General features: G+C 49.4%; 2 protein-coding genes across 4 annotated transcripts in view; one reads left to right on the forward strand and one right to left on the reverse strand.

Annotated features, from left to right (window-relative positions):
• LOC105701735 (trichohyalin) overlaps nucleotides 1-7785 on the forward strand; it is a 43076-nt gene extending 35291 nt beyond the window's left edge. For all 3 annotated transcript variants that reach the window (XM_012428747.1, XM_012428748.2, XM_012428749.2), the window contains 6 exons: nucleotides 2402-2628; nucleotides 2945-4485; nucleotides 4754-5040; nucleotides 5550-6017; nucleotides 6213-6402; nucleotides 6825-7785. In XM_012428747.1, coding sequence (XP_012284170.1) covers nucleotides 2406-2628; nucleotides 2945-4485; nucleotides 4754-5040; nucleotides 5550-6017; nucleotides 6213-6402; nucleotides 6825-7094 — 2979 coding nt within the window. In that variant the 5' untranslated portion in view covers nucleotides 2402-2405 and the 3' untranslated portion in view covers nucleotides 7095-7785. The remainder of the gene's footprint in view (nucleotides 1-2401; nucleotides 2629-2944; nucleotides 4486-4753; nucleotides 5041-5549; nucleotides 6018-6212; nucleotides 6403-6824) is intronic.
• The window catches only part of LOC105701601, a 79995-nt gene extending 65691 nt beyond the window's left edge, over nucleotides 1-14304 (reverse strand). The window contains exon 1 of the mRNA XM_012428464.1: nucleotides 14262-14304. Within this exon, the coding sequence (XP_012283887.1) occupies nucleotides 14262-14304 (43 nt within the window). The remainder of the gene's footprint in view (nucleotides 1-14261) is intronic.
• Nucleotides 14305-14831: the final 527 nt, after the last annotated feature.

Consider the following 14831-nt stretch of genomic DNA (forward strand, 5'->3'; position numbering starts at 1 on the left):
CGGTGGGACATCCAGGACACCCAGGACACCCGGGACATCCAGGAGTTGGGTATCCAGGGCGTTGGGAATTGATTACAGAGCGTTATCGGTCGTCGCGTGTAATTCGAATCGAACGGCGGAATCGCTCTCGTGATCGAGTCGCTCCTAATAATCAGGTTTAAAGATCGATCATTAGTTTATCGATTTTTCTTTTTAACTTGGGAGTAATCATGGGAACTGGTCGGGTATATGAGCCACTTGGACGTCTTATCATGACACGTTATCGATGCGTTCAGCATGAGTACGCAACTTGGACAGGGTGTTGGAATCGTTTCCGATCGATGCGCATCGAGATCGTCCCTATTGGTTTGATTGGGTTTTATTTTAATCCGAGAAGTTTCCGTCGGTGGGAACCGGTAGAATACACGGGGAGGGTGGAGCGATCTGATTGCAACGCGTTATCAGTCGCTGCATTCGGCGATTAACTCGAACAGTGTGTCAAGATCACTCTCGATCAGTGCGGCTCGAGTGTCAATGATCGATGGGTGACAAGACGCATTGACAGAATTCCTGATCAACGGTCCTGCCAGGGTAGAAATCTCCTTGATAACCGTTGATAACGCCCACGTGGGCCGAACCGGCTTATCACGAAAAACCCCTCGAAACTCCAATACTCGAATATCTCAAAATCGAATCCGATCAATCCAAGCTCAGTGTAATCGAGAAGGTCCGTGAACGGACACAGAAAGATCTGAAAAAGTCCCTAAGTGATAACGAATGGTAACGATAACAATTCTTCTCACTCTCTGACATACACCCGCCGAGTAATTACGATCACGTACGATGGTGTTTATCAATCCGAGATGTGATTCAATGCCTCGTAATCGTAAGCGATATGTACAAAAAGTCACGGTAGACTCAACCAGTGATAAGCGTATCAAGTAAACGCAGAGTAATACATAATTTTGCCGTTATCACTCGCGACATGTCGCTGTCTGTACCTATTGTCTTATCGCTCTTCGTTATTGCTCATCGATTACGCTCTCGATTTTTTCCCAAACGATCTTCGTGCTCCGTCGTTAATTTTCATTCATTACGGCGTGTCTATAATGGTCCCAGGGGATCCTCGAATTCATACGAGTCGTGATCTATAGATCGTCTTGGCACGGTAATGCTCACGTGCCTTGGCCCGAAGGAGGGGGGCAAGTTGAGGGATTAAACGCTTTGCATGTGGAATTATCCAAGTGGGAATAACCGTGTAAACGATTGCGTCGAAGTCCTGAGATCGATTTCCATCTCTGGATGCCGGGAATTTCCTTGCTCGATTACCGAACGAAATTGCTTCCCCTTATCGCCGACTAATACGCACATCGAGACAGGATGACTCGAGCCAAGAGATGATTTTTATTAATTCATTAACATCAACTAATCGCCTCATACGCGGTTAAGCACTGTCATAAATTGTTTCCTCTAATATTTTACTTTTTAACCGGGCGCATATAGAAATGAAGGTTTCGAACAATTTGTCAGGACCTATTACGACGAAACATGACGACCCGAAGAGAATGCAATTGTTTATTAATTCCATAATAAAAAAATATTTGTATAATAGCTGTTATTGTTATAAGTGGTAATCCCTTTTTTCTTCTTATTGTGTCTTCGGATTAATATAGAAATGATCTCTGTAGACCTTCGGTCATGTCCTCGCGAGATGAGCTACAATGACTCCGTGCCAAAACCTGCCGATTGTTGTATGCGCGTTTGGCGGGCGCTAAGAATACCCCGAAGAAGAAATTTATAGCTCCTATCTTGGGACGGTTATTTTCGGTCCCTTCTCGGGCAAAAAGCTCGACATAGATCTCGACATCGTTAACGATTCCCTTCTGGGCTCACCCGGGCTCGATAACGTTCTTCTCGCGGTCGAACGCGAGCGGCGAGATCAAAGCGCCGATCTCGCTCGTGCGCGAATCCCCGGCAAACGATTTCGATCGGGTTCCCAGAGAATTCCCGATTTAGGTCGACGACTGCAAGCTGAGGAGCCGAAACCCGTGGAAATGATGTTCTTTGCTGTTGCCATGTGTAATTCGATCATACACCCGGTTGGGTTAGCACGTATGCCCTGGATTGTTCCATGATTTTCTCTGCAGTGAATTCCCCTTTGAGTGAACTTAATAACTGGACACGGGGCCTCGTTATAAATGTACGCATTTGGCGCGAGACTCTACCTAGTCTGAATTCGCCGTAAGCGGGCTGAGTATCTGGGACGTGAAGTTTTCGACACCCCGAGGAGGGGGCTATCACCTGCACAAGGGTGATCCTGATAACCGGACACGTCGCGACCACGACTGGGGCGGGAGGTGGAGGTGTTGGAAACTCATTCGAGCCGATCAAAAAATAATGGCGCACATCCGTTTGATTGCAGGAGGATGCAGCCGGGGGTTAAGCTGGTTATGGCCACGGTCTGGCTAACGGCCGTGGTGGGAGCAACCACCCTCCCGAGCAACCCTTTCGACGATCAATACTCCCCGCTGCCCCCGCAGCATCCCGTGCATCAGGATCAGGAGGCACTCGAAAATTGGCAGAAGGGCCAAAAGTTCCTCGGCGACAGGTCGGAAAGGCCCATCGAGGTCCCCAAGACAGCCGAGGATGGTAATCCATCGCATCCAACCCCAAAAAAAGCGATTACAATTTTCTACCGCTTTATTTAGATAATCCATAATCATCTTACGATTATACGGAATTAAATTAATTTAGGATCTCACGGTAAACGTATATTGGTTTAATTTTGGAATATGACATTTTTCAAGTCACTAGAATTGTTTCCGAATTTTGTGAACAGTTTCGACAGGGTCCCCAGACTCGAGTCAGCTGATCGAACTTATAAGGGAGGAGGGATGATTTCTGTATATTCTTGCGAAGGATCAATGAATCGTAAGAGGCTGTTCAAATGATAAAACTTTTCCAGAGTCTCCAGGCGACTGGACGGTGTCCGAGGAGAGGGTGGACGAGGGTTCGAGGACCCTGAAGAGCGTGGAAAATGGGGAGGCGACCGCCTCGGAGGACGAGTCCTTCGTGGCGGACGACAATTTCCAGGACCAAGGTCCAGGATCCGTGGAAGTCTACAAGCTGGATCTGCACAGGGAAAAATCCTTGCTAGGGTCAGCAGGTGGAATAAAGAACCTCCCCCGGATGAAGAGCAAGGTCCCGAAGAAGGCATCCATGGCCAACAGGATATCCTGGAAGCCGAAAGCCATCGAGTCGAAGGTGTCCGACCCGAAGGTCCCTCGAGAGTCCTTGGACGAGGACCAACCCTCCGAGAAGCTTAAGAAGGAGGTCTTCGGGGTGGGAGGGGTGCCAGAATTGCAGGTTGGTTGCGAAGGGTTGGAAGCGTCGCACAGGTCGAAGAGATCGCTGGACCCCAAAAGTGATCTCGACGACTTCGACCCCTCCTTGCACGTGACCCCTCTGACGATCGACCTGGACTACGAAGAGGGAGAGAGCGACGAGGAGAAGGACGAGCTGCTGAAGCTGCGAAAAATGGCGACCACGACGCCGAAGCCGGCCCATCTGAAGAACCGAGGAGACATAGAAGCGCCCCTGAAGTTGCCAGTGGACCTGGAGAACATCCTGAAGACCCAGAAGCTTCCGGTTCGAGGAGACCTAGGAGACTCTTCCCCGAGGTCGCGACGATCTCCAGAGACCGACAAGGTAGAGATCGAGGTCGACGCCACGACCGAAACGGACTCTTCGACATCGAACGAGTTTCCTCAGGGCGTGGAAGACGAGGACTCGAGTGACGAGGCCGAGGAACTGGCGGATAAATGGTGGATGGACCATTTTCTGAAGTCGAGCTCGAATTTCGGACGCAGGCTCTTCGGCTGGGGGTGGGAGGAGGAGGAGGAGGACGAGTCCTTGAAGAGGACGAACGAGGGGGAGAGAGAGAAGCGCGATATCTGGGGATTTGGGGAGAACGAGGGTCTGGTGTCCAGCGACGAGCTGCAATCCGAGGAACGGCGGAGGCAGAGGGAGGAGGAAGAGAGGAGACGGGAGGAGGAGATAAGGAGGGGACGAGGAAGAGGAGGAACCACCGAGGGTGGCCCGTCGAGATCCGAACAGGAGATGGAGTGGAGGAGACGGGAACACCAGAGGAGGCTGGAGGAGGCCAGGAGGCCGGATGACCAGGACAGGGAGAACAAGCGAAGGATCCACGAGGAGAGGCTCAGGGCGGAGGAAAGGAGGAGGAGTGAAGAGGAGGGGCGCAAGAAGCAGGAGGAGAATCAAAGGGTGGAGAACGAGAGGAGGCGGCAGTGGTTGACGAGATGGCGGGAGGAAGAGGAGAGGAGGAGGCTGGAGGATCAAAGGAGGAATAATCAGCCGGTTAACTTGATCCGTCAGGAATCTCAGAGAGGATCGGATGACACGAGACACACGCAAGAGGAGGAGGCAGAGAGGAGGGAGAGGGAGGAAAAGCTTAGGGAATACCTTCGAAGGAATCGACCGATCGAGGTAAATTCGAGCACGTAGGCATAAGATTCCATCTACTAGTTGGCAAATCGTTCGAGCTGGGTCAATTGACATATCGGGTTGTCTAGAAAGTTATTGCCTAGATTATTAATTGTCTAACTTGAAGCTTGGCCTTAGAGTAACGTCATCTTTTTCGTCATTCATGAAATTGGTCAACTTTCCAATACTCACGGGAGGAGTTCCCCTTCCTTTTTTCAATTTCCATAAAACGATTCATGGGAGCAGCTTTTCATGAATCCGGTGTCTATAGGTAAACCCGAGGTTGGAGGAAGCCCGAAGGGGGAGGACAGGCGAGAGGAAGCTCCCCGAATGGAGGGCGAACGCCACGAGGGCGGAAGAGGAGAGAAGAAGGGAAGAGGAGCACAGGAGGAGAGAAGAGGAGTACAGGAAGAGATGGGAAGAGGAGAGAAGGCAGGCCGAGGAGAGGAAGCTGCAGGACTATGTAAGACGAAACCAGCCCGTTACGGTGGCTCCTCGGAGGGAACCGGATAGACGAGAGGAGGAGGAAAGAAGGAGGATCTTCGAGGCCGCAAGAAGGTACGATTAGACGTATCTCGATGTAATAGCTGATCGCCCTTTTCCGAAAACCAGGAATCGACCACTGTTCCGACTATTAAAAGCCTCCCTTCGAAACATGGCAATACGCGTACTCGAAGTTTCTTCAAGGTACAATATTTGAGATTTCAGAATTTTAATATTAAAAAACGGGAATGTATGAATATTCCAATACAAAATTTAGAAGACGATAGCCGCATCAGTACGCGGTATCGACATGTTTGCGTCGATCCTAAGCCACGTTTGCAAGTATTTCCAGTCCAGGATTCTTCGTTTCTACCGATCGCTTAATCCGATTAACAAAGTCAACTCGGTAGTTTAGTACTCGCGTTTGGCAAAAGCAACATTGGGTCCAAGCTCTCGACGAGCGGCTAGCCCCAACATGGACTCGGTGTTATCCTTGAAGCTGATCCTGCGGCGACTCACGTACAGATAGAATCGAGATACCAAGATTGATAAAGACTTTGAACGTCGACCTTTGTATTTCTCAGGTACGACAGGATGAGAAATCCGATGGTGGAGATAGGAGGAAGATCTCGGGGACCATCACCAGGTGCAGGTCCTGCGCCGACAGGATCGGTAGAAGAGGCTCGCAGGAGGCAGGAGGCTACCAAGCTGCAGGAGGAACGACGGAAACAGGAAGAGGACTACATGAAACGAGAAGCTGCGCGAAGAGAGGACGAGCGAAGGAGAGAAGAGTCCAGGAGATACGAGGAGGACCGGAAGCGACAGGAAGCTGCGCGCAGAGAGGACGAGAGGAGGAGGAAGGAGCAGATAGAGGAGCAGAGGAGGAGGCTGCAGGCCGGCAGGACCTGGACCGTGCAAGGTCGGGAGGACCGACGCAGAATCGAGGACGAAGGACGAAGGAAGCAAGTCCTGGAGGCAGCCAACCTTTGGGATCAGCGTCGTCGAGAAGAACAGGAGCGTAGACGTCAACGGGAACGCATCGACGAAAGGAGGTGAGCAAAACGACGCCGATCCTGATAACGAGGTTCCTTAAGGACCTCTCGGATAAGACGTCCTTAAGAAAACTTGTACCCTGGGAAAGGAAGGAAACTGGGCGCCAGGTTTGGTAAAGGGTCAGGGGTAGGGTTCGACGAGCGGGAACAACTGGCAGGATCGCTCGTAACTTGATGTCACTTTATTTGGGACAGGTTGAAGGAGCAGAAGCAGAGGGAGGAGGAAAGGACGAATCTGTCCGAGCAGAGGAGGAAGTGGGAAGAAACGAGGCTCAACTCGCTCCCTGTGAGCGCGAGGATAATAGTTCGTTCGGGGGATTCCGTCGTATCCCCGGTCCCGACGATCCTGTCCAGGAGTGGCGGCGACAACGAGATCGGTTTCCCGGTGAGCTCTCCGCCCGCTTATCGCTCCGAAGTCCTGAAAAATACTCACGTCGAATTCTCCCAACAAATCCGAACCCTAAAAAAAGGAGCGTAAAATGTTCAACTGTTTCGCTCGCAGGACGAAATCCCCGATTTTGATATCCTCGTTGGTAAAAAATCCTGAAAAATATCCAATGTGAATTTTTGTAACAATTCCAAGCAGCCGAAAAAAAAAAAAACAAACCAAAAGTGTTTTTCGGTAAGTTTAAGGCAATACAGGGGGAAACGACGCCAAAATTGAGGTCGCATTACCGCTTTAGCTTTTTGACAAATCCTTGAGATTAATTTTTATATCGAATCCGAGATGAGGGAAGGGACTGAAAGGAAGTGTTTCGCGTAGTTAGGCAGTTGATAGGGGAGCCACTAATTTTGATATCGTTCCAGGGATTCAGCCCCGAGCGGGAGGGTCCGCAGGCGGCTAGGTTCCCAGCGCCCGCCACCGTGAGACCCCCCGTCAGGAGTCCTGCCCCCTGTGTCTGGGCAGTGGTCCAATGTTGTCCATACAACAGTCGCATGACAGCCTGCTTCGAGTCGTTGGGATGTCCAGGTGTCAACTGGGACCCGAATCCGTGTCGCCGTTCGCTCGCCCAGTCGGCTCAGTCGGAGATCAGAGGATTCTACGCGACGGCGAGCAACAACGATCCGAGGCACTGATAACAAGGATGATCGATCAGGAGCCGATCGATCGGCCGATCGATGGACCCCAGGCCGATGGCGAACGATACCTTATCGCCGCCAATGGACCGATAAGAGGAGGCTCGCTCCGAAATCTTAACACGGGCAGGCTGGACCTTATCGGCGCGTTCGTTCCCTCTGATAACCTGATAACCCACGCACTAACGCGTAGATGCGTAACCGCGCGTAATCTTACGACGCGACGTAGACGCCTTGTCGTAGGATCTAACTTCCTGGTCGGAGAAGTTCTGCCTGGGAATGGTGTCGATAAGAGGAGGAAGTACTGTCCGGGGAGGAGGAAGAGGAAGAAAGGAAAACGTGGAAAACGCAACGTCGGTCCGGAAGAGATGCGGAGGTACCCGAAGGTGGTCCAGAATCGCAGGTGTCCAAGGAAGAGGCGACTTCTGGGACCTCGGGATCTGACCTACCCCTGTCGCGAGTGCTCTTCATGTTCGGCACGTCTAATAAGAGCGTAGTCGCGTAGTCGTTGGCAGCTTTCTCACTTGTAATATATATATATATACACGAGCATACGTACTCCTAAATACCCGGGGCGTACCTCGAACACCGCGGCGTGAACACTGTAATATAGTAGATATGTATATTTATGTGTACACCCCTCCGTAACGAGACAAATACACGTAACGCGTCTAGCCGCGTAAACACCCTCGTTGGAATTCTCGTTCACGCTCCGCCTCTACCCTGGAAACTCCGGTTCCGGATGTTCCGGGGTTTCCAGGGAAAACACCGAGATATGGAGAGAGAGAGCCGGATAAACGGGAAAGAGCAAGCCAAAGAAACGGAAGCGAGGGGTGCCTCTCCCTCTATCGTTACGGCCCTCGGGAGAAACGTCTGTCGCACTCGGTGTTAGTCGGCTCCGCTTCCTGACGGCGCCTTTGAGACGGTACGTATGTTAACGTTGCGTTTCCCTCACTCCGGACTTGTTTCCCTATTTCTGCTCCTTTCCTTTCAACCCCTCTCATGGACTCGGCCAAGGAAAACTTTTCAAACCTCCCAGCGACGCCCAGACGCCCGAAGAGAGGGATCGCTCTTCAAGAATCGTCCCCGACTACTCAGTCGGAATTAATTCGACAAGAGATGTGGAAGTCGAGCGATCAGCTGTCGAATAAATCTGGAGAAGCCCCCGAGCGAATGAGAAATGGCGAGATTCGCAATTTAGAATTTTGCCTCCTCGGTAAGGCTGAATGCGATTACCTGGGAAGTTATCATTAAGACGGCACGCAGACTGAGGGAAAGAAATTCATAGAACCGAGGAAATGTGTGGTAAATTCACGATGAAACTCGAGTAAATTTATTCCCGTTCGCTTGAGTGAAATAATTATACTTTGAATTAATAAAATATTTCTCTCGGACAGTTAGGTTATTTTTTTTTTTCTCTTTTTCCCGGTGCATGTTATTGTTGCATTATCCTCGTCCTGGTTTTCTTTCTCAATTTCTGCGCCTTTTCTTTCAGCTTCTCTCATCCACCCAGCCAAGGAAAACTTTCCGAAGCTGTTCGGGACGTCCCGACGCCCAGCGTCGAAGAGAGGGATCGCTCTTCAGGAACGTCCCCGACAACTCCTCGGAAATGAATTCAACATGAAGTGGAAGTTGAGCGATCAGGGAATAAACCTCGCGGCGATTTCGAGAGCAAAGAGGGAATTGTAGGGTATATACTTTTTTCTATCAAAACATATTCATTGCAGCTTGAGGACGGGTCTTTTTTCAGGGACCGGGGAATGGTTTCACCGTGGAATTGTAAAATTGCGGAAAGAAAGAGGATAATGGCGACGCTTGGACAAATTGCGAGGATGCCGCGGTCGAGGAGGAAATTAATTTTCTGATTCATATTGCGTGGCGGATGCTCGATTGGCCGCGGGGGGGAAGTCGTTTTATAAAATGCAATATTTCTCGAAGTAATCTCTGCGTGACTGGCTCTCTCGTGGGGACGACAAAGCGTGTCCGTGATATAATTGACGTAGCTCGGTATATCGCGGGGTCTCTTCAGGGTAGAACAAGGAAGAGGTAAGACAAGAGTCTCTGCTTATGCGAGATGCCTTGGGAGTCTTAAAACAATTTTTCTGTCATGTTTAAATTGCCAAGCTTGATGCCAGGTTCCGCCAAGATTCAATACTACAGGGTTGGCTCGGAAAATGTATAAAAATGAAGGGGACTGTATTCTTAAATCCTTTTCTCGATCGGACGTCGATATATCGCGGAGTCTCTGCAGGGTAAACCGAGGAAAAGGTGAGACAATAATTTCTGGAGGTTGCGAGATGCCTTGGCAGTTTTGCTGAAAATTTTTCTCCCACGTTTAATCAGCCTGGTCTAGATCTAACAATTTTTTCCTGTAATTTGTAAGGGAATTCCAAGGTTATATATATATTTTTTTTTAACAGTGAGGATTTCGATGAAAAATTAGAGGGATAATAAATAGATGTATGTTATCTTATAGTGGACGTGTCAGATGCAAAATTGAAGAGGCTTTAGATAGGGGGATTTCTTTTTCAAAGTGGACATCTCGGATGCAAATCGGGCTCTTCCTCGTTTGCGGCTCTTCGCACTCCGTTCGGAGTTATTTCGCCTGACCACGGATGGTCGGAAGTGACCAAAAGCCGAAGAGGCGACGGAAGGCATTTCGACTCGTCGGTGGAATACACAATAGCGGTGATTGGGCGGAAAACGTTTGTAAGCTCTTAGAGCTGAATGGCCTCGTTACGAGCAGCGAGGAAGTTGGGGGAGTGCAGGAAGCCGCTAAACGGGGCAGCGAAAAACGAAGAAGAGGCGGAGGCGCGAGACGCCGATCGAAACGTGGAAAAGAAAAGCCGGGAAAGAGGAGAAAGGAAAGTGGAAGGAAATCAAGGACGCGAGAGAGGAATAGATTGGAAGAGAACCGGCGGAGAAGGGGCGGAAACAGAAACGAAAAGGAGAGACCGAGGAGAGAAGGAAGAGGCGAGGAACTTTGAGCGAGCGCTCTCGATTATTGGGAAAGTTGGAAAATTCTCGGGTCGACGATTTCGGACGAAGACGACCCTCAGGGGGGAAGGGATGGGAACGATCTCGCGGGGTTATCGATCCATTGGCGGGACCACTGATAAGAGTTCCGTATTTTTTCCCGAATTTTTATCAGACGCATTTCAAACCTCTTCCTAGACATCGTTCTGTCGATCTTCCTGATTATTGCGAAAGTCGGAAAATTCCCGGGACGTTATCTATCCTTCGGCGGGACAATTGATAAGACTTTACCGTGTCTTTTTCCGGGATTTTCATCAGACACCAATGAAACATTTTCTTCTACATCCCCTTGTTCATCTTCCTGGACACGGATATGTCGATCTCAGGGGTTCCATGCCCATCCCCATCCCCCTTGTACTCTTATATACGCTTCCTTGTACCCTCGCAAAAGGGTTTAACGAGCCATCCTCGGCGATGGCACGTCTCCGCGTAAATCATCTCGGCTTCGATTCCGAGGAATCCTTTTTCTCCGGTCGAGCCCAAGCATGCGCGAGAGTTCTGAAAAATCAATTCGAGTCTCGAGTCGCAAACTTCGAGGGCGGGCGAGTCTCGAATGCAATCGCGGTTTTACCTTCGCCCTAGCTATTTTCCGTATCTTGGCCCCAAAACCGTGAAATAAGGAAACAAGAAAAAAGAATCCGACATCGATGCATCTTTCGACCCTTGACTAACTTCGATCAATGGCCGATCACGCATCGCCGTCGATATCGGATATCGATTCTTGAGTCTCGGGGTGGTCTGGGAGGAACTTTTCCGAGGAACTTGGGTCAACTTTGGGAAAGGGTGCAAGTATTGAACAACTCCCCCCCCCCCTCTCCCCTCCCCCAACGAAGTCGTGATCTCGAATTCATAGTTTTCTGTATCTACTTTTCCTCGGCGTCGAACTCGCCGGGGAGGGAACCCTTCTTGCATCTCTTGCTTCTCATCTCGAGCTATTCCGATACTCCGGACGTCGCAGAAATACCACATGTGTACACACGTCGGTTTTATTCCCGGCGACATGCATGGAATACTCGAGCCGTGTCTGCCGACAGGACAAATGTCGCCTAGCTTCGTATTATGTTCCACGGGTGCATTAAAAAATAATAATCTACCGCGGGCAAGTGCGTCCACCCCATTACAAAAACTAATCAACTATATGAAAATACTGGAATTACAAAAAATCCAGGTAAATGTTTCATAAGAAATGTTTCATTTTTTTTAATGGATATTTTTTCTAAAGGAATCTATCAACGAGGCAATCATATCAAAAGTGTCCAAGGGTGTTTCCAAGCGGAAAGAGAGATTAAGGAATAGAAGAAACAAGAATTCCTGCTTTAACTCGGGTTCTTTCTAAGACGAGGATGTCAGGGTAGTGTAATTACATTCTAGGATTTTTTTCCTGGTTTGCCGGCGATATCGTAATCACCTCGTCGAGAAGTTTACTCTCCGAAGTGATGATAAAGACCGCGGCGGAGATGAACAGTCGAGGGATGGCCGGTGTACAGAACACGAGGAGCAAAGCCGAGTTAACAATGTCGCATTGTCACAAGTGGGCCCAGGACTTGGATGCACACGGTGCATCTCGCCGTCTTTTAGCCTCCGGCAGCCTCGCAGCTATTGTCTCCCGAGCTTGCATCTGGGCGCTGGACCAAGCGGAGGCTGCGCAGGGTGCGTGCAATGTGCACTTTGCACGCACACCTGGACCCCGGTACTACACGCGGGGGTGTAAATGGGTGCACCACCGGTGGGAGCCCCTCCTTTTAATCAATGCTACCTGGACGCTGTTCCGGAATAACGAGGGATAATTAGGTATAACTGAGAATAATTAAAAAATTATTAAACCGCACGTACGCACGGAAGAGACGTGGTGCGACATGACATAGAAAGATATGGCGACGAGTCCTCGAGATCATTTTGCTCCCGTTTCATTGTTCGATACTGACTTCGATATTGCACGAAAAACTTTGTAGGAATTAAGTTGGAATTAGGATATGGAACTACTCGCCACTTTTAATTGTCTAAAGTGGGACTTCGAACCCTTCTTTTTGTTAACTGAGGAGCTGTGTAAGGCTCATTGTTAGAATTACAGGTTCTAAGTGGGATGGAAATTGGATCGGGCGGCTTATTAGGAAATCTTTAGAGATGTGTGACAAGGGGGGACGATTTTCGAGTGCGGTGTTGGGGGTGCATCGGGGTATCGATGTGGTCCCCGGCTTTTGGGACGTTTTCTGCCCCTTTTTTTATTGTTTCCTTCCCGTGTATCTAGGTAAAGGTCCAGGCCCACGGAGGCTGCATCGCCCTGGAAACTGTGCATGCATCGGGGGCGCCGATTGCGAGAGTTTAGGTGGAAGCTAGAAGGTTTAGGTGCAACCGAGTGCAACGTGGAGGCGCCTGCACCGCGAGAGCCTCTTCTTTTGTCAAATGCCTCCCCATTGTTCCCCTAAAAGACAATTGTCCGTCCGACTGTACGCAAAACATTGTCGCTCGTCGAGGCCCCTGAAAGCCGGTAGCCTGGTTTTTCTATCACCGCGCAAATTTTCGGAAATCCCTCCAACGATTTTTCCCCTCGATACGCGAGAATTGATAATAATACAGGACTCCGAAATGCTGCTTTGCGGACACTTCTGAATTACGTAAACCCGGGAATTAACTCCTGGTACAATTTCAGGGAGAAGTCGTCTACTTGGAGAGGAACAACGCTTCACCCTTTCACCGTAAATCAAGGATGATGCATAGGAAGCCGACGAGAAAATCACTGGGGAGCATTCTGATTGATTACAGCAGACTCGCCATCGATCAAATGACTCCAACTGCGCAGAGCAACGACGCGGTTCCAATCATCCAGGGCATTGCCAGGTGATCCATGACGATGTCCTGCCGAGGATGTCCAAGCCATTGTTGCAGGACTAAATAATCCCCCCACCCTCTCACCTCCTCAATCGTCATATCGCGTTAAAAATCGGTAACTCCCGAAACTTCCCTTTCTACCCTTGAAAGAACTCGCAGGGTAATGTCAGAAATCACTAGATATCACTATAAGTTGCCGAGGCATTGTCGCAAAAATTTAAACGCTACGTTTCAATTTCCCGAGAGAGAGCTTCGCTACTGAATTGCATTGTTTCTTTGCCACATTAATTAAATGGTACTTAGAAAGAACACTTTTCGAGTACAGCTTTTCAGTAGGGACGTAATGAACAATTAGGAAGCGGTTTAAGAAGGAATAGGAGGAAGCTATTGTATTTGAATCCGCATTTCGATCAACGAGGATGCTTCCGCGGATTGAATTTAAATGGACCCGTGGGGCATAAGGAAAGGGTTGCGAAGCAGTACACCAGGGCGAATTTGGATCCTCGGTTCAGGACTCGGTTGTTTGCTAAGGGCGTGCCAGGATATACCGAGGGACGTTCCAGGGTTCCCGATCGCGACGACGGCAATTCAGAAATTCGTGGTTAAACACGATTCCGTGCAAACAGCCGAGATGTAACACGGGGACAAACAGACGTCCTGGAGGTACGGCCAATACAATGTCTACAACGGGACGCCTTACTTTCCAGGCAAATACGAGAGCCGGAATGGTTCCCCGGAAATGTATTTCCACCGTATCGACGCGCAATCCATCGTTACCGATGAATAATGGCGCATTGCGAGATACACAATAATCCGATTTTCCCCGGAAATGAAAACTCGAGCTCCTTGCATTCGCGTTACGATTCCGTTCATTTCCTTAGTCTGGTTTTGCGGCTCCAGGGAGCAGAAAATGAATGGAGAAGATCGGGAAAGAAAATAAAGGACTCCCCATATCGCTCGTCATTGATACTTTTCGAGGGCCCAGGATATTTTCCGGCTTTTTCCGGTAAATGTGGCCGCTTAGTAATGGACTCATTGTGGAAAATTCATGAGATGGGGGGACAAAAAACTTGTTGGCGTGGCGCTCCTTCCTTGAATGCTGCAGAAAATGAATCGAAAAATTCATAAAAAAAATAAAGGACTCCCAGAGTTCCGCGTCGTTGATATTTCTCGAGGGTCAAGGATACTTTCCGGCTTTTTTCCGGTAAATGTGGCCGCTTAATAATGGACTTATCGTGGAAAATTCATGAGATCTGGTGGAAAACTTGTCGGTGTGCCGCAACATGGCGAGGATGCACTCACCGTCGCTGCGCTGCGCGATGCCTCTCTTATCGCCCTTTCCCATATTTTCTTCTCCTTCTCGGCTTTACGATGAGACTCTCGTACCTTCACCCACTCCTGAAACACAATTGAGACTTATCGTTACCATCCCGTGCTCGTCCCTGGTGGAGCATCGCCCGAAGAGGCGAGCTCGATGAAGACGTCGATCGAACTCGAAGGGGGTCCTTGGGGTTTTCTGGGTTTCATTAAGGTGTCCTTGCACGTAAGATAAGACTGCCCGATGCAGGGAGTCTGTCCTGGACAAGTCAAAATAAGCCAGAAATCCCGAGTGAAATTGACTGCCTCGATTCTCTTCCGAAGGGGGACAACAAAACATTTTCAGCCGGTAGTGTCGTTAATTGGGCCTTTTAATGAAAAATTTCTTTTCAGACCCAGCAACAACTTGGGGATTTTTAATAGAAATATGGAGGAAGTGCAATGGCTAGCACGAATGACTTTCTTGGTACTATTGTTCCGCCAGAGTGTGATGGATTTTTTATACAAATTTACCCTGGGGTCAATAGTAACCACCAGTGAATTTTTATTGTAGAG

The sequence above is a fragment of the Orussus abietinus genome, unplaced genomic scaffold (assembly GCF_000612105.2).
Source record: "Orussus abietinus isolate OABI.00-Male unplaced genomic scaffold, Oabi_2.0 scaffold30, whole genome shotgun sequence".
In the NCBI taxonomy this organism is placed as follows: Eukaryota; Metazoa; Arthropoda; class Insecta; order Hymenoptera; family Orussidae; genus Orussus; species Orussus abietinus.